This window comes from Falco naumanni, chromosome 1, assembly GCF_017639655.2.
Source record: "Falco naumanni isolate bFalNau1 chromosome 1, bFalNau1.pat, whole genome shotgun sequence".
NCBI classification, from domain to species: Eukaryota; Metazoa; Chordata; class Aves; order Falconiformes; family Falconidae; genus Falco; species Falco naumanni.
Genome location: NC_054054.1, coordinates 89583326 through 89609911, shown reverse-complemented (window position 1 = coordinate 89609911; position 26586 = coordinate 89583326). Strand labels below are relative to the sequence as shown.

The window sequence follows — 26586 nt, the reverse complement described above, 5'->3', positions numbered from 1 at the left end:
TTCATCACTCATATATGCACGTGGACTTTTTACATCTATTCACACAAGCAACGACTCTGCTCCTTAAGTATGTTTACTGAATAGGGCAAACCTCCGTTATTATTTTGGTCCCGAGTTTGCCATTCTTTTAGAAAGTTAGGGGTCAAACTAGTAACACCACAGGGAAGCAAAAAGACCACGAAGGAACAAAGGCTCAGTAAAGTTTCACCTCATACTTCACTTATTTCCTTAGAATATAATGGTGCTGAGTCAGAACACAGTGTATTTGACTAATAACTTAGCACCTGAGGTAGGCAGGCCAGAAGCAAAAGCATATTTACATATCTCATCTCATTTTTATTTTCACTGCCTTCCAGGCATTCAATGAGGACAATATAAAATTTCACACAGATACCTGTTACTCCACCCACTTACGCTAAAAGAAGGTAAGAAATCTCATCGCATAGCACCAGAGAAAGGATTTTTCTAGTCAAAATAAGGCCATCCTGATACACAATGTTGCAACCTGTCCACCACACTACTGGTTTTCATACAGAGCCGTGGAGATGGGCAAAGGCAGGAACTGTCTCTGAAAAGAGGAAGATTTCGAGATATGAGAAATACAGGCTGCCTCTCTGTGCACTCATGGTCTCTAGTCTCCGTCTCCAGGAAATGAATGCATGCAGCCTGCAGTGTTTAATTCTCTTTTGGTTTATTACTATTTAAAAATCAGTTTTTGTATCCCCTTCTACAGAGGCTTCACCTTCCAACAGAACATACAAAAAATACACACAATAGAAAAAAAAAAAAAAACCAGATAGGTAGGTAGGTAAGTTGCTTTATACAAACAGGTCCCTAAGAACCCAAAAAGGCTAAAACAGGCTCGGTTTCAATAGAAGCAGGCCCATAAATAGGCAAGAGACTTCATTCAAGTAGGGAAAGAGTCATCCATCCTCACCTAAGATCCTTTCTTGCTCACACTGAAGACAATGGGAGGATTCCCAACAACTTCAGTAGAAGCAGGATTGGGATTCATCAGAGCCAATGGCAAACTTTTCTGCTCCTTCCCTTCCAAGGCACTGTCTCTTCTATATGGCGTGCAGCCAGGGTAAAACGCCAGGTTTCCTGGCTCATCCCACACTCATGTTTCAGTTGTTCACTCTACAGGACATCTGAGAACAGCCTTTCATTTTCTCTTACACTGTGTACTTGCACCAGTTGCAGCAAACTTTCAGATTACAACAGTACTGAAGAGAAATTCTGAGCCCAAGAGCAAGGCTTGGTTGATTCTTTAAGAGCCAGCAGTCTGATAACTTTGCAGAGGGCATGTAAAAATTGCCTGGAGAAGGCACCAGTTTGTAGACACAGCAGCCAAAAAGCTATCAGCAAGCATGAGACTGATTTATTGTAAAAACACTTACCCAAGCTCACTATGTGACTGCAGGAAGCTCAAGAGCATTTACAGCTGCCAGTGGCTGTATGAAGTGACCCCATGGTCCACATAGAACCCAGGAGCTGGGAGGGAGTCACTGGAACATCAGTGAGGCACCAGTTACCTCCTTCCTTCAGCACATCTCAGCTCAGAGCACTTCCAGGTCTCCAAAATTGCAGTACAAGTAGAGAGGCCACTCAGGAAAAGCTTCATTCACATAAACCCTGAGAGCAGATCAATAGTGCCAGGCAGTCTTTAAATCAATTTAAATATTTCACCTTTCAGGGAAGATGTGGCCAAATGTTTGTTCAACTTTGCATTATGCCTGAAGTCACTGAAGCCAAACGTTTGCAGCAGAGTTCAGCAGCGCAATTGTGCAGCTCAATTTGGCACGTCAACCAAATCTTGAAACATTCTTACCCAAGGGTTATCATCATCTCATTTCACAGATGGGAGCAAAACACAGGAAGAGGCTAGAGATGACACAAAGTGTTAATTCTTTACAAACAGGCAGTCATTATCACTACCACAGAGCAAACAACTGTGGGTTTTCACTAACATCCTTTAGCCATTCCAGCTATCACCACAACGCCTTACAGCCAGGGTTCCTGCTTCTGTTTCTGCACCATGTTGCAGTTATGTCACGTAACTATTTTTAGGTTGGTGGTTTGTTTGGGTTTTTTTTTTTTTTTCTTTCTAGCCAAATAGTTCTCTGTTTTTTTACTAACACTGTTATTTGCAGAGCTGTACACATCTGAGTAGGTACCACACTGGCACAGGAATGTGAGGAGGGTGAAGATGCCAAGGGAGCAGGCAGGAAGACATTATGCCAATGTTGCTGCTGCTGACTCCGCAACAGTGACTGGGGCCACAGGCTGCAGCCCTGGAGCACTGCGTCCCACTGGGTCCCAGGCTCAGTGCTCCAGAACACGCTGCCTTCTTACAGGGACAGGGAGCAGCAGATCGGGCTGAAAGCCAAAACTGTTCCCAAAGGCTCATTCACAACAGCTGAAGGATCTTGTTTTGAAAAGGATGTTCAGGATAAAAAATGGGACTCTCTCAGGGGACATGGGAATCTTCCAGAATCTGTTCTCCCTTTTAAGTTTTCCTACTGTTTTTCCCTCCTCTTTGCTCATTTGTTTTGTCCCCTGGGGTGGAACTGAGAGCATAAACTCAGAGATTCACTGTGAGCTTATGTTCCAATTCGATTAAAACTCAGGTACTGTGCCCAGGCAAAAGGTGAACAGTACAAAGCTGGCTTAATTCACATTAAAATACTCATAACGCTGAAAAAGCCAACATGGTTTATTTGGCACTTGCTCTCAGAGTTTCTGCCACACTGAACAAATGAAAGTATCTGATTATTTTTGTGGGTTATAAAGAAAAGCCTTTCCTGTTTTATTACTTAAAATTTTGGTAGAGATTTTTTTTTTAAAGTTTTTTTTTTTACTTTGTCCATTTATCTCTCATGAAACCCAAAGAGAGCTCTTGCTCTCCATTCATTCTTCTAACACTGAAGTCTGGAGTTCCTCTGAAGTTTACTTTGGCATCTACTTCCTCAAGCAAGCACCTTAAAAAAAAATTAAAGCTGAAAGTGGTACCCCACTCCAGACTCAAGACATAAGTTCAGATAGTGATTTCTAGGAACAAAGATTTAGTGAAAAAACAAGACACTAAAGTTACAACAGAGCCTACAAAATCTAGGTTAGCTTTCATACTATCAATTCCATTAGTTGAGTTAGATAGACATTCAGTTACACAGCTCTTCTATTCAAGTCATTCCTTACTGCTGACAGCAGTTGAGAGAGGAACATTAATTTCAGGGAATACATGGGAAATAGCAAATATTCCCTAAGTCACTGGCACTCACATGGGTCTAAAATTGTGACTGGGCATTTGTAATTATTCAAAAGATTGGTAGGAAGACCAACTCCACACCATCTTATAGTTCTAGGCTTTAAAAACCAAATCAATCAATCCCCCCCTGCCCCCCTGACATAAAGTACTTTGCCCTACTACAGTTAAGGCACTGGATTGAGAGAAGGAAAAATCTGTGTTCAATTTCTGGTTCTGCCGTCAATTTCCCACGTCATCATGGGCAAATCACTTAAGATAAAGAGCTCACATGCACCATGTTACCATGCATCAGGTGAGCCACACTACCAAGTCTGTTTGCACACAGGTAACACATGACAAATGCAAAGTAATATCAATTTAACTCAGTATGGAGTAAATTCACATTAAATTGCTTTACCTTGCATTTGTTGTGGATTAACAGTACATAAAGATGAATTCAGGCAACAGAAGAAGCCTGATCGTAAGTCTGTGCCTCTACATTCAACACAACACTTAAGCATGCATGCAAGCGGTTTTTAGTCCTTCATCTTTATTTCACTCATTGATCTATAAGCACCTCTTCCTTTCTTGTCTATCTTTAATGTTCAGACTGTAAATGGTTGAAGATGTTTTCATCACACCCAATACACAATAGTTTGAGCCTCAATTGAGGGGTATAGGGAACTCCTATAAAACAAAAAAATACTACAGCTCTTATTACCTAGATTTGTATGAACTGAAGTTCCCTTCCAGACAAAGAAGTGCACCGACTCAAACACTGGATTGCAGCCCCACTAAAAAAAACGGTAAGGAAAGGAGGGTTGGCCCCAAATGAGAATTTTTATCTATACACTGATGTGCCAATTCAAAATTTAACAGAAACAAGCGAATTGCAGCTCTGGGCATGTTAAGTCCTTCCCTTTGACCTCTGAACTTATGAGGCTGTTTTCTGTTTGGATGTCTTCTATGAGAAGCAGACATTTGCCAAAGTACAGAATGTAAAGAATTTGCATGTAGATTAAACTACTATCCAGAATGGAACAATATGCCCACAAAAGAAGCAAAAAGCTCTGAAAACACACCACTGCAAAAGATCTGCCCAGCCTACTGCTGGCACTAGACTGCACCAGTCTCTTGTGTTGGTGCAAATCTCTCCCATTTACACTAGGATGATCTAGAACTGTCATTTTAGGATTGTTAACTTCCTGCCTAATTGTTTCCCTGTCCACTAGACTGAGAAGTAAGTAGCTTTCATTCAGTGTATTCATGACAACTTAGTAAGCATTTTCTTTGACAAGCAAAATGCACAGTTAGTGTTTTAGAAGGCATCTTTTAGTTCAAGGCTTTTCATTTGTTTCATCAGGTCAAATTCTGTAGCGTTCAAAATTAAAATTCTGATACACACGGCCAAAATTCAAAGCCCTAGTAACACTGAAGTTAGTGGAGCTAAACACAGGATGAAAATATCCTGTATTTTGGACTTGGCTTTTGGAGCTGAATTTTATGATACCCTCTTTGAGTGGCCATAGGAACATCAGGGACACAAACTTCTTGTATCTTTCAGAATACAGCCTCAATTCAACAGAAATTTTCCTGGTGGCTTAAATGTGAGCTATCAGTAAATCAGAGTGACTGCAGTTGCATTTGCTAATCCCAATGAATTGTTATGCTGACTGGAAAGCCTGCTCTATCTTGACCTGCTTGGCAGCTTACAAGGTTGTCTCAGCACGATCTAGATTTGTCAGGTACTTTAAAATGTTTTGTCACCTTTCCAAAAGGTCCTGTTTCTACTCATCAGCCAAGCTTACCAGTACAGCAACAGCAATTCCATGAAGCTTTAGTTTGAAGGTGGGTTTCTCTGTGGCTTTGTTTTGGGGTTGGTTTTTTGCCCCCCCCCTTTAAATGAGACTCATACCTATTCCAGTGATTCTGGGGGAAGATGAATGGAGAAGAACATGTCCTTCAGTCTCCCAACACAGATTAATAGCAAAACATCAAGTCCACTGCAACATGCTCTCAATTTAGAAAGTGCTGGTGCTATAAAGAGAAAGCCATTGATTATTCATCCTTGGTTTATAATACTTGAAAGCAAGTACAAAAAAGTAGCTTCTTACAAGAGAGAAGCTGGGGCTTCTAAGTCTGCAGAATTTAGAACATCATTCCAAAATCCATATAATTACAAAAGGCTCTATAATTCCAACATAAAAATGAAACAGGAATATGTCTTACTTCAGCTACACATTAGCTGCAGGGTTTGAATTAGGAGCACCTGGGCAACACAAGTTGCAGCACAACAGCAGTTTGTGGCTATGTTCACATTTTATACAGACGTATCTCCTGCAGAGGATGTAGGTCCTGGTCTGAGGCAGTCTCTTCTACTCCAGCACTGTATTAATGACGGAGACAGCTATTGTTTCATAGAATTCAAGTTTGGTGTGGGACTTGGGTTCTTCAGAGTGGCCTTTCTAGAAACATTCGGTACACAGAGCAACTGAGTTTATCAGACCACTGCTTAAATCTTTGCTCGTTAACCCTCACAACAATTATGATGTAGAGAAAACCCTTCACAGACAGGAAATTAAGGAATAAATTCAGGAAGCTGTTCTATGTGACCTTGAGCATCAACAGCAGAACCATAATTATAACTCAGAGTATTCCTAACTCCTAACCCTGTGTTAAACAACATTTATATCTGGATTTGGTACATCAGACCATGGCAAGTTACATGGGAGGAGAGGGAGGATCAAGAAAGGACATTATTTCTGCACAAGTGGTATTTTCAGATTAAATGGAACCTCCAACAGCCTAGAGCCCAGCTTCTTTGCATTTTGTAGTCAATTCTTTTTCAGAGATATGCTGTTTGCAATTCCCATTTCTTATAGTAGAAACTCTTCTTCTTTGGAAAAGAAAGAAGTAAGACTGGCTTTTGCAAACCTGACTAGAGGCAGATCAGGAGAGCACAACTGTAGCCAAAAAGCCCAGCTCACTGAGAATACAGTACAGTGCAGAGTGGAATTAATGCCTTATTTACTGGTTCTCATTTGCACACCTTTTGGACAGGTGGCCAAATTGCTCAAAAACCAGACAAAACGAGGGGATGCAAAGTAACATACTAACTTCTTTAATAGAGTCCAATCCAATTAAATCAAATTCACTCTGTGAACCCCTGGGTTTATTCACACTAAACAAGTCAGTGGTACATAGTGTTAAGCCGATAGTTGATGGTGTTTATACCCTAGGTCCCCACAAGAAAAATGAGCACCAGTCAACCAGACTGCAATGGTATTTTTCCTTCCTTTTTTTTTTTTCTTTTTTTTTTTTTCATAAAACTATTTCTTTCATAGACTTAAAACAATCAACTAGCCAAGTTATTAATTATGGTACATCTAAAAAAAAATTAACACTAACCCTAATGTGACTGCTGCTTTAAGAGTGCTCTGTGTATCGCCTTAGACTGGCTTTTCAGTAGCAATTCACTACAACAGGTCCTTAAAATATAATAGAGAATTAAAAACCTGACCTCAAGTTTAATGATTAAAAGTAATAAAAACAACCTGTTCTGAACGGTGATTTTTCTCAGCAGTTCAGTCCTGCTGCAGCACTCACAGCCTCACAAATGGCAGAAGGGGTTCAAATTCTCTCACCTTCTTTAAATTTTTCTGGTTTTAAAAGGACAACTGCATTGTAACCTGCTAGGTACCACGGGGCATTTTACTTAATGTTATATTCAATAATGGGACAATAACGGGTTTGCTTTTAAAACTTACTGTTTTTCTGGGGTAGGTTAGGGAAGGTGGGGAATAGAGAGAGAGAACAAAAGCATAGCTCCCTGTAGCTGTAGCTCCCCAGGTGCCTCGTTCACTAAGACTATCTAACTCTTAAATCAGTGCTGGCAACTTTTGTTTATTCTAGAAGATCATGATGAAACACCAGCAGCAGCCTCTAAAGCTACGTTTGGTGTTTTAGGTCATGTCTCCTATTCAAGGACACCATGTTCTGTAATTTATCAGCTAAGAAGCATTTTCTCCCTCTCCCCAGTGAAGGTTTAAAGGTGGGGTAGGGCATGAGACAAAGAGGGAAGCTAAAATGAATAAAAAATTCTCAGCTATAGAACCAAATTTCATTATTTCCTCTTTCATTCACAGCATCTTATCATTATAGCCAGACTGCTGCTTTGCTTTGTTAAGATCAAACTGATCTCATTTCCCCTCTGGCCCCATTGGTTGCTGGTCGACCTCTGGATCCACTAGGGATGATGCAAATGCTGACTGGACGATCTGAAACCCAAATGACTCCAGGAGAGACATGTTCTGTTGGGGTGAAAAGGGGGATCCTAGAGCAGGACCAAGGTCCCCCAATGGGCCACCAAGGGCCCTGACGTGAACTTTCTGTATGTGTTTGTTCAGATAAGACTTTGATCTGAAAAAGCTGCCACATTCAGGGCAAGGGTACTTCTTCTCTCCTTCGGTCTCCATTTTGTTTTTGCTGACTGCCATGTCACACGAGAAGGACCCGTTGGTGCTCTGTTTCTCAGGAGTCTTGAGGTCACTGGTGTCAGAGAGGTCTCCATATGAATCAGAACTCTCAATCGGGTCCGAATGTGAACATTTCTGGCCTTCTACAGGAAAAAGAAAAGAGAGAAGTTTTCAGAATCTTACCTCGCCCAAAAAAGTATTTGGCATGCATTAAAATAGATTATATTGGCTACCACCTGATTTCATTAATGCCCGTCACAACAGAATGATACACACTTAACATCACAGTCCCTCATATTCTAAAGCCCTGGACCACGGGTTCTCTTTACAAACCACCCAGCTGCTATCAGAGCAACATCCAGGTTTTTATTATGGATTTGTCACGATACTGAATGCAACCATTATGGGTCTGTGGTTCATATAATACTTTTTTGAATCCCAAAGATGTCTCACAACATTTATATCTCAGGCACTGCAAAAGGATGGACATAATGATGAGGTTTTAACTGTACACTTCACTCCCACGCTTCTGACATTTTGTTGATACTTTGGGGGAGAACCTAGAAACCTAATGAAGTACAACAGGCTGCAGCAAGATGTGAAGAAACCTGGAAATACTCAGCAAAACAGCAGTGAGCTACTGCAATTTAAGAAGTGCAGTTCCATCTAGTCTTGAGGAACTCTTTTACAAGTGCAATGCTGCTAGAAGTGAACTTGTCGTAATCTAAAATTGTTCCATCTTTAAATACTGTAGTGCGAAACAGGAGAGAGGTTAGAGACACTATTTTAAGTCATTTGGATACAGATCCTGGCAAAGCCATTGGTATGTTTGGAGTGTTCCCCATTCTCCTCTGGCGTTATGCCAAGGAAGTTTGTCCACACTTTTTGCTCAGCGCATACGAATGAGCGTGGGAAACCCAGACATACTCCCTAAACAAGTCTCTGAATACAAATAAGCTGTATCTACTATTAACTCTAAAAGACCAAAGAACCACTTGGCACAACCCAAAAGACAGATTTGCTCTGGACTCGACGTTACAAACCAAACAGGATATGCATGAAATCAATACACCGCTGAGCTGGAGTAAATCTCTTGTTAAGTCAGCACACCACCCAAAACCAAAGGGCTTCTATAGTAACTCTATCAGGACTTCAAACAGAAAAAAATTATAAATTGTAGCTTTCCACTGGCACAGACTTCATTTAACCCAGCACGGTGTGCTCTCTTGGGCAAGAAAAACCATAACTTTTGGGGACAACCATGATTTTGAAGAATTTTCTGATGATTCAGCTTAACCAGGAATACTGACAGCTCAAACCAAGAAGCAAAAAGCAAGGTAGTCTACACAGATTAACAAACAGCATTACATATCCAGAAGTTAAATACTCTTTAGCTATTCTTACAATAATTTCTTTTTTCTTTTTTCCCCCAGAAGTTAAATGCAAGTTAAAAACAACAACAAAAAAAAAAGTAACAGTACTATTACCCCCCTCTACCTCTCCTCCCCAAGAACAGCATTAAAACATTTAAGTTTATCTACAGATAGTTGCATGGCTCCTCATCAACCTGAGGACGAATATTGCTTTCACTGCTCTGGAATCTATGAACTGCATTCTGCAGCTCCCCCTTCCTTCATCAGAAATCAGAAACATGGTTTGACTGACATGAGATTCAAGCATAGTGGGACTAAGGAACGATCAAGGATCTGCACTCCTCAGGCAAAATTCAAATACTGACTGCTCTTAAGAAGATGGTCAAGACAAACTCACATCTTTTTTTCAATCTCTAAAATCAAAGAAGCTGCCAAAAATTCACGCGCCCTTACATGTCCATCTCCTTCCCCCAGACTTGTTTAATGGCCTATCCAAGGGCAGATATTACATACTGTGTGATGCTATGTCATTTCTCTGCATTTCCCTAAGCTTCTCTCCAGGATCTTCCCTGTCCTTCCTCCCTCCCCTTTCTCATGCCCAGCCCAGCATCCCACAACACAAAGTTCTGCACAGAGCAGCAAGGTGCAGAGCAGTGAGTCTCTTGCCTTTGATGCCATAGGTCCTGACGCAGTGGAACGCTGCTCCCCCATTCGGGATGGACTCCTGGTGCCTGGAGACCTGGGGAAGGGGAACACCGTGGTGGGTTTTAACATGGACCTTTAAGTAGGAGGCAGAGGAGAAACCTAAACAAGATAAAAGGAGATGAGATCCTGCCACCAGCAAAGACACACATCTGCCTTCCCTGTTCTTTTAATCTTTCTCTCGCTCCTACTCCCTATTACAAAGTTGCCATTATACTAACTTGATTTCTGGTTACCTACAGCATGCTCAAGCAGGATTCCTAGACATACTCAGGCAAGGAATGCAATGCATACCCTTCACTAGACTTCATTTGCTTTTTGGAAATCATGATGAAAGAGCAGTCTCCTTGAGAAAAAAAATCAGATGTAAGCAAACCTATCAGATGACATGAAACTTCCTGGAAAAAAAGGCAGAAGAGACATGACATGAAAAGGCACTCATGTCTCTTCACCATTTTTGTGCTTTCTTAATTTAAATTAAAAATGCCTTCATCATATGATAATAATTTGGAAGATAGTTCAAATCAGTTTATTTTATGCTGTCAAGATCTGATGGAATGCCACTAATACCCCTCTGGTATTTAGTGTGCTTTCTCCTTAGGTTTTTAGCATTTATAGTGACTCCCAGAACACAAAAAGCTAAAACTACTGAGTTTTTAAGGTATACTTTTTATTTCTGCAGTAATGTTTTTAAAAACATTTCCTCCATTTAGCTCATTCTAAATTTATTTTCTCCGTAGTTAACAACAAAAATTTAAAATGGAATGTCAGTATTTTTATTAGCTCTGATCTGTAAGCCCAAACCACTGAAATTAAAAACATATCTTTCAAACAACAGTTTTTCACATTTGTGCATGTGCTTTTCAAAACTGTTTTTGAAGTCTCACGAGTATGGCCTTTTGCTTTAATGAAATAAATTATGTCACACATATGTTGGAGTATTTTAAAATTCTATTTTAGTAAGATTTGCAGTTAGTACTAGTACACTTGAACCATATACAAGGCACAAGGAAGACAGACTTTTAAAGACTTTCTACACGGGTAAGCCCATCAACAACTATCTTAATTTTCTATTCTATCTTGAACAGAGTATTATGGGACTTTCATGTAAGAAACATTGCCCTTTAACACCTGAGAACACAACACAAGTTTTACCGTCACAGACAGAGTTCCAGGCTCCCTTTCCGGATAGAGAAAACCCGAGACCAAGATTTTTTTTCAAACTGATACAGCATTTACAGCACAAGTCCTTGCAAGAGAACTTTCATGCCAACACTTCACTTCAAATCTGAATAGATATACTACCGTAAAGCTATTTTTACAGTAATGTCACTGCATTTACATCTGATGATATGTAATATATTAGGAAGGATGTAAAACCAATACTGGCACACCTCCCTGGGGTGGATTTTCTGACAGCAGCTGTTAAGTTTCAGGTGCTGAATTTAATAACAAATATGGCTTTACACTAGAATTCCCTATGCCTACTCAACAAATATCCCTCTACCCAGACTTTTCTTAGCAGCTAGGACCAAAGAGTATTCAGGTATTATTAAGAATTACGTATACATGACCTGCAGAGTAAGACAAGAGCTCCACAGCAACCTGCTGAAGGGGGAAAAAAGGGCAGGCTGCCGAGAACTAACAACAGATAGCTACTGTAGACCCCCGAGTTGAAGATAAAAGTACAGAAAAGTACATATATCACAACTGAAGAAACCAAGAACATATGACTCTCAAAATACAACGAGCAGAATCACCTAGCCCAAGTCATTCAGGGTATTAATAAACAGTTATTATCCTCTGAAATCATTCAAGACCTACCCTCAGATACAAACTGCTGCACTGAAAATCTCACTGGGCCACAAGAGAGTAAGTTTTTCCAAATACCAAAAATTCACTGTAGATATGGTAAGCAACAGTGTTTGGTGGGTAGAGAAAAGGACATAATGCACAGATATAACAGTGATAATTCCACGTACAAGGTACTTCCCTTCTTTCACGCATGATGCATGTATCTAATAGCCACATGCATGCTGAAATGAGCCTCTTTATGTAGCAATGTATTAAAATCTCACTGCCAACCATTACAAGAGGACTACATAGAGGTATTCAGTGTTTTTCTATGCTGCTAGGGACACAGGAAAATCTTAAGTTATAATCTCTGCTATACAGTATTTTTCCTGAACTCTGCAATTCTATTTGTAGAGTACATTGTTTTACATAATGAAAACTGCCTGCAAAGTGTGTTAGCTCCCCTTTATGCACTTGGCAGATGAACATGTGAGTCATCAACTTCCATCAAAGCAGTAAGAATGCCAGCTGCTTCATAGGAAGCTCTTTAAAGTGAGATTTTTTTGTTTTGGTTTTATCCTTTTTCTGAAGCACTTAGTGCTGGCCTTTTTTTTTTTTTCCCCACCAGACCTTAATTATGAATGCCTGTCCTAGGAAGATGGGAGATTCATAGACAATAATCCTTTACTTTTAAAAATCTCTTTAATAACAAAGTCAGGCTAATGCAGAGGATAAAGTGGCAGTATTTGTCAAAGAAGGGATGTATTTATGGCTTTACCCATAAACATATTTCAGCTTTGCAGTCGATTATTTCTTCATACCAGAGAAACTGACATTAAAAACATGCACAGAGAGGAAACTATCTGCTTTATATAAATGGGACCTATCCCTTGATCTCTTAGGTAACATCTGTAAGAAGACAGACTATAGAAATAATTGCAGGATGCTCCTTTTTCAAAAATTCTAATTTGGATTTAGCTGGAACATGCAGAGAACGTGTCCTGCTTTAATCAACTCTGTATCCACCATGAAATTCACCATCCACAAGAATTCACCTTATTTAAAAAAAAAAAAAAATCCATCTGACTCATGATTGGAATATTCACCCTTCCCCTAATTCATTTGGTTTCTGTGAAACAACATGCATGTGCCTGAAACAGAAATTGAATCTTCCAAGTTGCACACATTATCACAAAGTACCAGTTCTAGACTTGCCAAAGACATTAATCTCTTAAGTTCTATGAAAAAGCCAACACAAGCAAATGAAGCTCCTAACGATGGTAATACAAGATTATATAACACCAAAGCAGAAGCAGGACTTTTTTATTTAAACTGATTAGAGATTTTGTCTTAAAAAGTGAGGATTGAGGATTAGTGTTCACAAGCACATTTTAGATGAATCCTTAAAAAAAACCACACAAAAAAAAACCCAGAAAAAAACCCAAACACTTTGCACAACTTTCCTGATTTAACAAGATTTAAGTGCTTCCATAATTACTCCGAGCAAAAAGACCCTAAGTAAGAAAATAACCTGGAAAAAACAACAAATCACAGATGGTAGTTTTTTGACATTATACTCTCATTTTGTAAAATAAATAAATAAATAAAATCAGCAAAAGGGTACCCGCATGACAAAGCAAATCAGTGGCTATTGCTTTCAGTCAGGTACCGAGTTCCCCATCTCCTAAACCCACTAAACCTTTAAAAGAACACGAGACACTTGATTAAGTTCCACAGAAAAGCCTTCAGTCTGATGGGATAAACTGAGGGATCCTAAGCTCTGCTTTCAACACCAGGACATGTTCACTTGTGTAAGGCACCTTTTCACCCACCTTTTTTTTTTTTTGGTGGGCCAAATTCCAAAATTCTCTGTATAAGCAACTTGAGCGTTCATGCTTGACTATTACTATACCCAGAATTTGACAATTACTATAGCCAGAACTAGCTACGTTCCAATAAAAAAAATTCACCAGCATGTTAGCTGAGGGAAGAATAAAGCAAAAGCCCATTGCACAGGCACCACAGCCACAGCACAATCACAGCTGGGGGGACAGTGCTGGCTTCTGACTGCACCAATGCCTACCAAATAGATGTTTCTAATCCAGAAATTTTCCACTATACTTCATCTTGCCAGGCTCTACAATTTAAAGAATATCTATTTAAAACAATAAACATTATAATTTGATTCTAGAACACTTTGGATTAAAAATTCTGCTGTCATGGATCATAAATCTATAAATCAAAATTCACAGGATGAAACAACACGTTCATAACACAATCGTTTGACAAATCCAGTCTGTAACTTCCCTTTCCTATGAATTTTAATACTGGGTACATATTTAACACTAGATCACCAGATTAATTATGTTTTCTAAGTGCTGATGAAAAGTGAAATTCACAGCAAACTGAATTCTGACAACACATATGAAATACTCAAAGTCTAAGAAGAAGGTAGTCGCTTAAAGTTTGCTGAACAACAGGTTCCCTAGCCTTCTACAGAGAAGTGTGTGTTTTATTCAAATTCCCACTGCACATTTAAACGTGTAAAATGTGAATAAACCATTTAGTCATTTCATTGTTTGAATGCCGGATCTGTCTTTGTCGTGGTGGCTGCATTTTGAAAGAGCTGCAGTGACATCCAGTGGTAGTTAAGTTGAAACCCAAGGTTACAAATCTTGGAAACAAGACAATTCTAACCCATGTGAGTTTCTGTTTGGCAGCATGTTCCACTGAAGGAGAGCAGGACAGCACCTGAATCTTGGATAGCATCTTCCATGTCGTTACCAGAAAAGGAATCGGGATAAGCTTAAGCAGTTTTTCAGAAGACAGACCTTCAGCTGAAAAGGAGGCCAAGCTTCACTTCATACCATCAGCCTGGAGCTTCAGAGCCTCAACATTTTCTACCCAGACGCCTTTTCCACTCAAACCGTTCACATCACTTTCAGGACCTAACAGACAGTTCAACTGCTGGAAATACCTCCCTTGCAATTTAATGTCTCTGATTATTCATCAGCTCCCAGTCATCCAAAAGCTCCCTGTACAGTCCTCACATTAAATACCGAACAGCTTTATTCTCTCAAAAGATTTCACCTCTCTTAAATTAGAAAAGGGAACATACATCATAAAAAACCAGACTCATAAAAACCAAGATCCCAAAACACAGCAGCAACCTCTTCCTACACTTTTTTATAGGTATTTTAGGTATATTTAGGTATATTACTAGGTATATATGACTGTGTGAGCCAATAATATAGTTTCAAGTTGTGTATTAATCATGAAATAAAAAGGACACCAATAAGTCAAAATTATTTTTCCAGCTTGCCTTACATCCCACAAAGCCTAAATTTACAACTCTCTCCAACCAAAGAGAACCACAAACAGATAGAAAATCTTGAAAAGCTCTTAGTCATGTGGTTTAGATTTAGCAGCCCTGTGAGGAGCAGGGAGCTGGACTCAGGTCCCTTCCAACTTCAGATATCCTGTAATTCTATGAAAAGCTGTATTTGTACAAAAAAAATGGTAAAGCACATTTCTAGTGCTCTTTACAAAACCTGTTTCAGAAATGTACGTTAATACAAAGTAATTTATTGTGTTAAGAGGGAGAAGCAGCTTGACTACTGCTGCACCAGGAGGTTAAGCAAGACTGGCAATAATGTAGATTTTTTTATGTGCAGTGTATAATTTTCAACTTGGTGTGTATTTCAATGACTCTTCTTCCAAACTGATTGCACAGATTTAAGACTAACCAAGTACAGAAAAGGTATATTGTGAATAGTAGCAAGGCAACATATAATGGTTATTGTATAGGGATCTGGCTATTTAGCAAATACAATTCTTATAACTGTCTAGAAACAATTTGCTTCAGATTTAAACTGAATTTCTTCAGGAACTATCAGCCATGTAAAAAGGCCAGACCTACAGCTCCATCGGTTTCAAGGTTAAGTATTCAATAACGAAAACAGAGAATATGTACACATATATGGTATAATCTCCTCCTGTTGCAGACAGAGTCACGTAGCTTTACAGCTTCCCTCAAGTGCTGTCCCACCCCACAGAAATAAAAAAATGGTTTCTTCATTACCTCTATTACAGATAGTGCAGAAATTGCTTGGTCCTTCACTATGTTTCTTCAAATGATCTGCCATATATGCTGCTCGCAAGTACTTCCCACACACCTGGCATGGAACTTTGTCTTCATGACATGCTAGGTGTGAGCGCAGTCGGTCACGAGTGGCAAAGGAAGCATTACAAGTCTGCAGGTATAATGAGAACCATGTGACTCACCAACTCTGCTAAAAGCACTGATACTGTCAAATATATTTAGTATTCTTTAGCTTAAATACCTTAGATCCTGTGCAAACATGCAAATGACATGATGCACAAGACATTTTCCCACAAATAAAAAATTCAGATCACCAACACACTACGTAAGATGTGATGTTACTACTTGAAAGAATTAAGAAAGCAAGAAAACAGCTCTAACATACTACAGACAGTAAAACTTAAATCAAGATAGAGTTCTAAGGCCTTGGTTCCTCTCTGCGGATGAAGATACTAAAACTTTAAGGACTATTTAATGAAAGAAATAGCACAAACCATTTCATTTACAGTAAGTTCTGCAATTTCACTGAGCCATTACAATCACTTTAGACCACCCAGAATGTCCTGCCATCTTCCTAAATTTTACTTTTTGATCTGATCAATCTAACTTCAGTCCACAGAAACCCTCTGGAGTATACAAAGACATACGAAGCAAGCATCGGAGAATTGGCTGGGATGAGAATATGACTAAAGACAGTAAAAGAGCCATCATGGTATCCACAGTAGCATCCCAGACAAATTGTAGAAGTGAAGCCTCAGAACTGCGCAGGTATCAAAATAACTGCATGACACTGTAATCTGTTTATAACTTACCCCTGATCAAGGTATCATATTGCACTTACTACCACGAAACAAGATGGATTTGTTGTAATATAATATTGATTCTACTTGCCCGCTTCCCAGATGTAATCCGTATGATGAGTGAAGTCTTCCTCCCACTTTTATAATCATAGCAATTGGCAGGCATGCAGACTATGTATATAGCCTATTGTAACAGCCTGCCAGTTCTTCTGAAAGGCTTGCACTATCTCTAACGTGTGAAGGAAAATAAATCACCAGCAATACACTGTACAAGTTATTAAAGATATAGTCTGAAACCATTGCTCACAAACGTGAAAGGAAAAACAAAAGCAAACATACATTAGAATGACCAGACCAAGTGGGCAACAGTGACATTCAAGAGTGTACAGTGTTTTGTTTATACCACCTTTACATAAAATAACACAGTTTGAAGATGTATAACCAGAACCCCCTGAGAGATAATAAGAGGCTACTAAGTGACTTTGGAACTGGATATATTCTCTTTTTTTTCAAGTATCAGTGTGTAATTAAACGACCGTTTCAATATAGACTTCTTAAAGTAACAATCTGAGTAAAATTCCAGAATTATAACTTCAAGTAAGTGAAACTGATAATACAGAAGAGGATAACCCATATTTTTTTATATATTTTAGTTAATCAAGAGCTTAATCCAAAAAAACATTGAAGGCAGCTGAAAAGTACCTATCAATTTCAACAGGCTTTACACTCAGTGGAGCCTAGAGATGCTTAAGTATGGTAAACGCCCATAGAGCTGAGGCTACTTTGCAGCAAGTACAAGACTTAGCACCTCAGAGGATTAGGGCTTAATGAACTTAAAAAGACAACAGTAACATTATCTGGATTTCTGTGATACACACAGTTAAACTAAGCTCACCAGACAAAGAATAATAAATTACAAGTAGTAAATACTAAGAGGCAAACTCTTGAACATGAAAGATTTCTCTTCATTTGGAATCTCAGTACACAGCGCTGAGCAAAACAGGTGCAGCTTTCACTTACTAAAATGTTCTTAGAGGTAAACACTCATTTAAGGCAGGACTCCAGCACTGATACTAATCAATCTGTTGAATATCAACTAAAGATATATCACTAGATAATCAAGGATGACAGCCAAGAGATCCATCATCAATAAGTCTAAAAATACTGAGCCACAGTAAGCATCTATACAAAAGCATTGGGAGTGCATTAGTTGATGAAGCAGACCAGAGACAAATCACATAAATACAGGGATGCCAGAAGTAAAACCGTATCTGTCCCATATTGAACTTATCAGGTTGAAAGCTTAGGGAAAGGCAATATAATCATTTCTGTGTTTGATTTCTCACTCTTGCTGCTGAGTAGTGCAAAGTTCACCTTTGGATAAGCTATATAGTAAATATATCTGCAAAGAAGCTTAAAAAAAATTAAGTCCAGTGGAGAAAGCAAGAACCAGTTTAGCTGAATCATAACAATGGGAGAAAAGACTAGGTTTAAAGAAAACCCCAAAGTTAATATTCAAATAGTTAATATTTATAAAAGGTATAGAGAAAAAAAAAAGTTTTATTTTACAAAAGATGTGAAGTGCTAAATGAGCGCTAAGTATTTATCATTAATTGTTAATCACAGAAGAAAACTCTCCAGTGCTTTCCTATCAAACATTGCACAGGTATATAAATAGATCAAAAAGAATATATATAAAGTTTAAAAAACATTGTTTAAGAAATACCTCTTGAAGTTTCAACTTTCCTATGGATGTGGATGTCTCTGAGCTTATTCCATGGTGGCTGCCATTTTCCTGCTAATAGGCAGGAAGTAAGAGAAATTAGGACAGGAAGAAACTCATTCTGCATTGAAATCAATGGGAAAAGCACTGGACTTGGGATGCCAATTTTAGGTTTACTTAAATAAATCTTTTTCTTTGTCAAAAGCTGTGCTTTAATTTAACCTGCATTTTTCTCTTTCTTATTTAAATTGCCAGAAGAACAATCTGTCTCTTGTCTCTGAAAAGGAGCGCAAACTTCTGTTTTCTCCCTTTGTTCTTTCCCGTCCACAGATTTTCAGATCACCATTTCCTCCCAAACTGCAGCCTAACTTTCATACCATTCACACTCAAAAGCCAAAACCCCAGCTTCACCCCTTCCCATGACGAGTCAGCAAACTGATCTATCTCATTACGGCCAGAAAACTGACTTACCCCTTCTTCTACATCCAGAACTCAACTGTCAGATTTAAAAAAAAAAAAAAAATCATCACCAGTGCTACAATCCAGGGGAAAAGATCCAGCGTGCCACTTGGTGTCTTGTCTGGACACCAAAGCAACTTCTTGGATCCGATTTCTCAGCTGCCTTGGCTCTGTGGAGGCCTCCCCTATAATGAGTCTATTTGAATGGCAATGAAAAAGCTGGAATCACGTCTTTGTCTGGCATCAGGTGCTACAGGTGCTGGAACTTTGGATAGTTTTTCAAAGATCTTTGAAGCACAGCCATTATTTTAGAGGGGTGAGTGCACGTTTACATGCTGAGCACTGAAAACTAAAGCTGTTGCAGTGATGTTCGGCTCACAATTGTCCTGCTTCTCACAGTTTCATTTTATTTATTCTGAAGTTGGGTTGACACCTTCATGCTTTTGTTTTGGTCGTCCAAAACGTACCATGATGCCACATAAACAAAACATTACATATCCACCAGTTTGCAAAGATATATGATGGCTCAGGTAAACGGCCAGTGGATTCTGTTCAAATTGTAACAGAGCACAACTTCCAAGAATGCCACTATGACAGAGGATTCTGGAAAGCTTTTCTGTTTACTGACAAAGTAATTCTCTTTGCAGTAAACATAAACAAAGCACAAAGCATGACAATAACAGGAATTTTCAACAGGAACTCAACAGATTCAAAAAACGATGCTCAATGCTGTTCAGGCTACCCTCACGGGGAGCTAATTTGCCAAACAAAATCAATGGAAAATGGGGAAACAACATGCTAATATTAAGCTATTTTCCTTCTTATTGGCCAGATTCTGTGTTTAGATACACGTCATGGAACAGAAGTGTTACTGGTATTGAAATAATTATAAGGAGAACCTTATTAATTTATACATTAGCTTTTGGATTTGAAACACATTTTCAGTGTGATAGCATCTCTTCTGTGGTTTGTACCATGTATATCAGATCTGTACATACTTCAGAAGATTTTCTAAATCTGACAGGATATTATGAAGTATTTTTTGCAAAGACACATAACAGCTCTTTAACAAATTTTCTACACCTTAAGATTCATAAAAAATTACCTTTGCAGAGTTAAGCATTCAAAAATCAAGAACAAACCAAGCCTGAATGACAAACTCGACTGTGCTGATGCTTGTAACCTATAGCCTATACTTTTTAACTAAAATGAACGGTGCATACAGCATTATGGCACTTTAGACAACACACAGTGAGAAAGACTGTTCTTAGAAACTGCTATCACAAAATAACATGTCTGCAAGGAGATGGAGTTGAGCTTGCCTGGACAATCTTCCGTATTTCTTTCCTTTCTAGCTCTTCATGTATCCTCTGACTGACACAGATTTTATATTTAATATTCTTAAATCAATCAGCAAACTATAAAAGAAAATCAGGCATCAGTTGGCAAAGGACAATTCATGCCTATCAATGTTATTCATAAACGGTGTTCGTTCAGTAACCCTTGCTATCATCTGGCAGAAACTGCTGTGTTTCTGTTTATGCTAGGATCTAAGTATTCATTTCCATACTTGCACACAAATAAATGCTTATGGAAAAAATTTATAGTCATCTTCAGTTCATCCACCCAGACCTCTTGCTATCCCCAAATTGTGAATTCTTTTTGTAAGTGGAAATTTGCAATTTATATAAATCTATAACCGCTAAATCATCTTAAGAAGCTTAAACCAATCTAAGGCTTTATATATGATACGCAGTTAAATCAATGTGAAGGCCACGTGGCCTGATTTTCAAAGGTGCTGGGCTTCCACAGATCATATGGAGGTCAAGGGAAACCTTTAGATGGCTCTATATGCCTGAAAAACTGTTCACTGGATTATCAAAGTTTCAAAATATTTTAAAACTTGCACAATTTGGAGGAAACATAGGAGAGGTGTGTTGAGATGGGGAAAAAATTGCAGCTCAGGAGGCAGCAGTCATGTAGGATTGACTAGGCTCATAAAATCTGGTTAAAAAAAAATCAGAAGAAAAAAATCCTCTAACCTTCACTGTCTTCAAAGAAAATTAAAATGATCTTGCTCCAATTTTATGTAAATAAATAATTAAAGAAATCTTTCTTCAGAGACCAAGCATAGTGACTTTTAGTCCAACAAATCACTCAGAATTTTTTTTGTTTGCCCAACAATGATGTGAAGGCAGTGGGTGACAGTGGAAGCTGATTCTCAACTTTGGTTTTAATTAGTACCTCCAGGCACCTTTTAAATCTTTCTACAAATTAATCACAAAAGATCTTTCTTGATTTGATCTTTCAAACCCTAATGAATAATACAACATTATGACATTGTATTACAAAGGATACTGTGATGCTGTTATTTATATTCTCCCTGGGATAAAAAAAAGCTTCCAATTTTGCTCAGTGCAATGTTCTGAAGGCTATGTGATTAAAAAACCCAAACCAACCAAACAAAAAAACCCAACAAAAAAGAGGGTATCTTGGCAGGTTTTGATAATTTACCGATTTTATTTGAAATTATTCTAAAAAATGAAGTCAGCATTGGAGCCTCCTGTTGGCAACTACAATAAAAAATTAAAAAAAATAAAAGGAGGTGGGGGTGGGGCACAGGGAATCATCGGTGACATTGACTCTAAGCCCAGGGCAAGGTGGCTGGGTAAGAGATCCAGGGTGAGGCTGGGATCAAGCATTAGGGAAGAACATCTGGGAGAAGGGGAGGGAGGCAGGAGAACCAAAGCTGTAGATGACACAGGGGGCTGGGGGACAGGAGGGACTTAAAGCAGCTGTCACTGTTGAACACTTATTTACAAACAAGTATCCCAATTCACACATACAAGGTATTTTTACTGATACTTCGCAATTGTCTGCACACACAAACACAATGCCAAAGATTACCCATACCCAGTCTAAACCCCTCCAGCTCCTACCTGACACTTGTGAGGTCTCTCTGAGGTATGCACCTGTTTGATGTGTCCATTCAAGTGGTCTGGCCTTAAAAGAAAACACACATAAGCACACTTAAAACAAAAACTAAAAATAAACATAAAATTTTAACAAAAAAAAAAGAAAAAGATCCCAGTGGTGGATCTATTACAAATATAGTGATATTTAACTTTCCAAGAACCAGACCACCAACAATTGGGACTCTACCTGGACAAGTACCCTCTCCAACTTGCTAAAAAGGCAGCATTTTCTCAGGAAGAAATTATGACCGAATGATCAGAGAAAACAGGAAATACAAGCTACAGTATTCAAGCCTGTACGTCCCTTTCCAAAATCCTATTTAGATCTTGACAACCAGTGCACTTTGATTTACAGTTGCTGAATATTTGAACAATCAGATCCTTTTGATTTATGTCCCAAACACAGATGTAAGAAGCCAAATTTAAGGACCTCTGTGCAGAAAGACTGACTCTAAACTCTGTTGTGGTGACACGTTTTCCACCAGCAAGAGGAAAAAATTCTATCCTAACTCACAACTTGGCGCGGAGACTGCACTGATACAAATAAAGTGCTCTGAAGGTCCCAACTAGAAGGTGCAATGGAAGAGCAAATTATTACTGAAAAAAAGGTTAGACCGTTCTTCACAATCAGTAAAGTCAGCTTTGTAGAGGAGCGGACTGAATAGCTGCAGATTTCCCTGGTGGGAGTTTCTCCTACTGGGAAGAAAGCTTTTCATTGTATGAGGCCAAAACTGCTTGGAAACAAGTCCTCCACCCTCTCCTCCCCCAACTTTCCAGCTGCGCCAATGAGAGGGCACGGGATGGAATTCACGCACTGCAGACAGAAAATAGACTGAACTTTGCAGTCAGGCTGTTAAACCTGATGCTCCAGCGAGTGGGCTGGAGCAGTGTAACCGGCAAGACTGGTTGGGGGTCCTTCTAGGTACCTCAAGCCTAGCGACCTCACGTGCCGCGCTACTGGATGAAGGAAAGGATACTGAAACGAGACATCGCGCTTCCAACTTCCTTTGGCTGCTCCTACGACTGAATACTGAAACTTAAAGAAGGAGTCTCTATTTTTCATTCATACTTCGATTTTACAAAGATATGCAGACATTTTTATTGTTTACTTTTGTAACAGCGCTCCCTCTGCCTGTTCGCATTAACTTACTGGGGAAAATGAGAAAACATGTATCTTTCACTCTCCCTTGTTGACAAAAACCTTTCACACAGCAACAGCAGAAATTTTGAAGTGTGAAGTAATGAAAGTTGGCAGATGATCCCAGGTAGCGCTATAATAAGAAAACTACTTTCACTTCTAGCCACAGATGAAATTTTCATTTTAAGACTTTCCAGCATGAAATCTGCAGTCCTTATGAAGATGCAGCCCTAATTATTGCTGATTAAAAAAAAAAAAAGGGGGGGTGTGTGTCTAAGTTTTCTTTACTTATTTCAGTAACAAAAAGTCCCTCTATCAAAAAGAGGACTAAGAGGGGCACAATACCGATGTATATAACCTAGTAGCCTTTTGATACGTTTTCGTATCTCAGTTCCTTCCCTCCTCTTAGAGCAAATCAACTCCCGCAGAAAAGCGACTGCTGCTACAGAAGTAATACAGCATAGGCATCCCCCTCCCCCCACTACTTCTAGTCTCAAAGCGAGCATCAAACTTCCGAAAGAAGTTTCAAATTCATTAACTCAGACTATAAGATACCACTAACACGACTACGTGTATCAAACTACTTATTAAATTAACTCCCACAAACAGCAACAACAAAAAAAAAAATCAGCAACATTAAATGCACAGATCTTACGTATGTTGCAGGGCAGAAACAGGATCCCCTTCAGAAGGATGTAAACCCAAAGGACACAAAGATCATGTATTAAAAGATACTTGATGCTGCAGCCTTTGAAATCTCACCTCTTCCTTCACATTTGGGTGATAAAAAACATTACGAACTAAGAGAAATGAAGGGAAGTTAAGAAAAAGAAAATTTAAAATGGATACGAGAAAAATAATAATCTTGAGATGTATTAATATTTTGCACTTCAACAGCACCTTCAAACTACCTGCAAATCAGTAGTCTCAGGACACTTTTGTGAGGTAGGTAATTACTTCAATACCCATTTCGCAGAAGAGTCATTTGAGGGAGAGACTAGCTGATTTGCCCAAGGACACGCATACACCAAGTCTGGGACAAAGCTGGGAATGTTACCCAGAAGCCAGCTGACTCCCAGTTCTGTATCTTAATTACTTTTAAACCCTTTCAAGAGACTGCAGAATAGCATCCCAGCGGAAACGATGGAAGTCTCATTTCTCGAGACATTTTAAAGTGGAACAGTCAAACTATCCTAAGTACAAACTGTTTTTGTTTCCCAAGGGATAGGAAAGACAACTTCCTAGGTCTCTGTGTCTATGGTCCTTGTAAGTACTCTCTTACCTGGAAAAGCCTTTTCCACAGCTCTGGCAGATGTAGGGCTTTCCCACAGAGCCATCGTGAGATCGAACATGATAGGACATCCTGTCTTTCCGCTTGAACCGTAAGCCACACACTGGACAAGAGTAAGGCTTCTCGCCAGAGTGTGACAGCTTGTGCCGATTCAGGTGGTACACGTCCCGAAAAATCTTGCCACAGATCTCACAGGCCACCTGTTTCCTCGTCCTGCTTCTTTTTCGGGGTGCATCGGGGTCATCCTGACCAGGGACACCATTTTCACCCAGTCTCGGGGGTGGGATGTCTATGTAGCCCAGCTGCAAACTTGTCACCCCATGTTGAGCCTCGTGCTGCCGAAGACGATTAGCATCCGTAAATACTTTTCCACAGAGGCCACAAGGCAGGATACCAGCCTCTCGCAGGCCCCCTGGGGTACCAAACATCATGGAGTCCAAGAGATTGGCTTTACGGGGACGCCCTCTGCCCCTCTTGGTGCTTAAAGTGGGGGCACTAGCAGCAACATTCTGGAAGGGTGAGGCCAGCAGCGGCGGGGACAGAGGTCCTGCCACCATGGGCAGGCGGTCCACACCCTGCAGAACGGGTAAGGAAGACTGCGCAGCAGTGAGCGCAGCCCGCGTGGCCTCATCTTCAGGCATACCAGCAATGCCGTTGCCATTGGGTGCCAAAGCGGCACCATTGGTCATGTCAAGAGGGAAGCCGAGGTCCGCAGCCCCCGGACGGAAGAGCATAATGTCGGGGCGCGTGGGGGGCACGAGGAGCTGCACATTGGACTGCTTGATGACCTCCTGGCAGATGTCAATCACAGAGCGCATCAGCAGGAACTTGGCGGCCGTCATGAGCTCCGGGAAGCTCTCCAGCCGCACCACGATGCGAGACGTGTAGGCGAAGTCCAGGATGTCTCCGAACACCTTGGAGCTGATGGTGTGCATCTCCAGCTCCCGCCCGCCCCCGGGCGCCCCGCCGGCCGCCGTGGCCCCACCGGCCGCCGCCGCCTCTGTCGCGCCCCCCTCCGCGCCACCGCCGCCGCCTCCACCTGCCCCGTCGCCCAGCTGCGCGCTGAACACCGACTCGAAGTACTCGCTGCAAGCGGCCAACACCGCCCGGTGCGCCGGGAAGCTCTCGTCGCCCACGCGCAGGAGCACGTCGCAGAAGCGGCCGCCGTTCTTGCGCTGCTGGTTGAGGCTGTGCAGCATGTCGGCGCTGTGCCGGCTCACCTGGTACGTGTAGCAGCCCGACGAGGGGCCGCAGGCGGCGGCCTCGCTCACCCGCTCCATGGGGCTGCGCCGCCCCGCTGGCGCCCGCAGGGGGCGCGCGCTCTCAGGCCGCCCGGCGGCGCGCGCCGCCTCCTCCTCCCCGCCCCTGGCCGGGCCGACGGCGGCGGCGCGCGCTGCGCTCCCTGCACAGCGCGAGGGGATTGCAGGGGGGGGCGAGACAAAAGGCTCGGGCGGCGGAGGGGCGCGCGCCGCGCGGGGGCCGCCGCGGCCGCCGGCGCGCGAGCTCCGCCCGGGCCCGGCCGCCACGAGGCGCTGCGGCCGCGGAGGCCGCCGCGGGAAGGGGCGTGCGCGGCGCGGCTGCAGCGAGCCGGGAGGGAGGGGGCTCCGGCGGCTGCGGCTCCGGGCTGCCGGCTCCGTCCGTCCCTGTGTGTTTGGAGCGGAGGAAAGATGGCAGCGGCTGCACTTCCTCTTGCACTTTCACCCCTGGGGGGAGGAGAAGGAGGGGGGCGATACCACCCCCCCTACAAAAATCCAGCGGGGGCCCCCCGGCTGCTGCTCCCCGACCAAGCGCCGCCGCCGCCGGCTCCGGTCCGGGCCCCGCCCGCTTCGCTGCACCCGCACCACCGGCGCCGCAAACTTTCCTCTCTTCTTTGGCCGAGAAGACCCCCACCCTATTCATAGAGACCCCCCCTCCAGCCACTCGGGCTCCCCCCTGCCCCCCCGCTTCCTGCCCCCCTCCCTCCCCGCATCCGCCAATGCAAGAGCAGCCAGAGCCAGCAGGCCGGCCCCCACCCCGCCCGCCCGCGGGGGCTGGGGGCTGCAGTCTCCCCCTTCCCCAGCCCCTATCCTCCAATGCCGAGCCGGCACCGAGGCCCCCGCCCGCGGCACACGGGGGCGGAGGGGCTGCGCTCGCCCCCTCCCCCAAATATCCGGGCTGCAGCTCGCCCCCCAGCCCCCCCCTCCCGCCGGAGAGGGGGGGAGGAGGAGGAGGAGGAGGGGCCGGGGGGGGGGGGGGGGGGCTGCAGGCAACCTCTCCCCCTCCCCAGGCGCAAATCGTCCAATGCAAACCCTCCCGGAGCTGCAGAGGCGCAGAGCGGCCCCCACCTCCTCGCCTCGCCTGAGGAGAGCCGATCCCAGAGGGGCCAGGGGCTGCAGCTCCCCCCGGTCTTTCATCGCATTTCTCACCCCCACCCCACCCCCCCCGCACTAGGCTCAACTCTCAGCCTGACTAAAAGAGCGAGGCGCCGGCATTGTGGGGGAGGGAAGGGGTACACCGGGAATTCTTCA

The 26586-nt window shown here is 41.8% G+C and overlaps 1 protein-coding gene across 5 annotated transcripts; it reads right to left on the bottom strand.

Moving 5' to 3' along the window:
- Positions 1–674: 674 nt before the first annotated feature.
- On the bottom strand, positions 675–25462 carry PATZ1 (POZ/BTB and AT hook containing zinc finger 1). 5 transcript variants are annotated; one of them, XM_040604923.1, is made up of 6 exons: positions 24071–25459; positions 21615–21678; positions 18220–18291; positions 15673–15844; positions 9762–9899; positions 675–7865 (listed from the first exon to the last, which is right to left on the bottom strand). In XM_040604923.1, the coding sequence occupies exons 1-6, from the start codon at positions 25357–25359 to the stop codon at positions 7447–7449; spliced, it is 2154 nt and encodes a 717-aa protein (XP_040460857.1). In that variant the 5' UTR covers positions 25360–25459; the 3' UTR covers positions 675–7446. The 5 variants fall into 5 exon arrangements, with proteins under 5 accessions (XP_040460857.1, XP_040460870.1, XP_040460863.1 ...); XM_040604936.1 differs by lacking the exon at positions 9762–9899; XM_040604929.1 differs by lacking the exon at positions 18220–18291.
- Positions 25463–26586: the final 1124 nt, after the last annotated feature.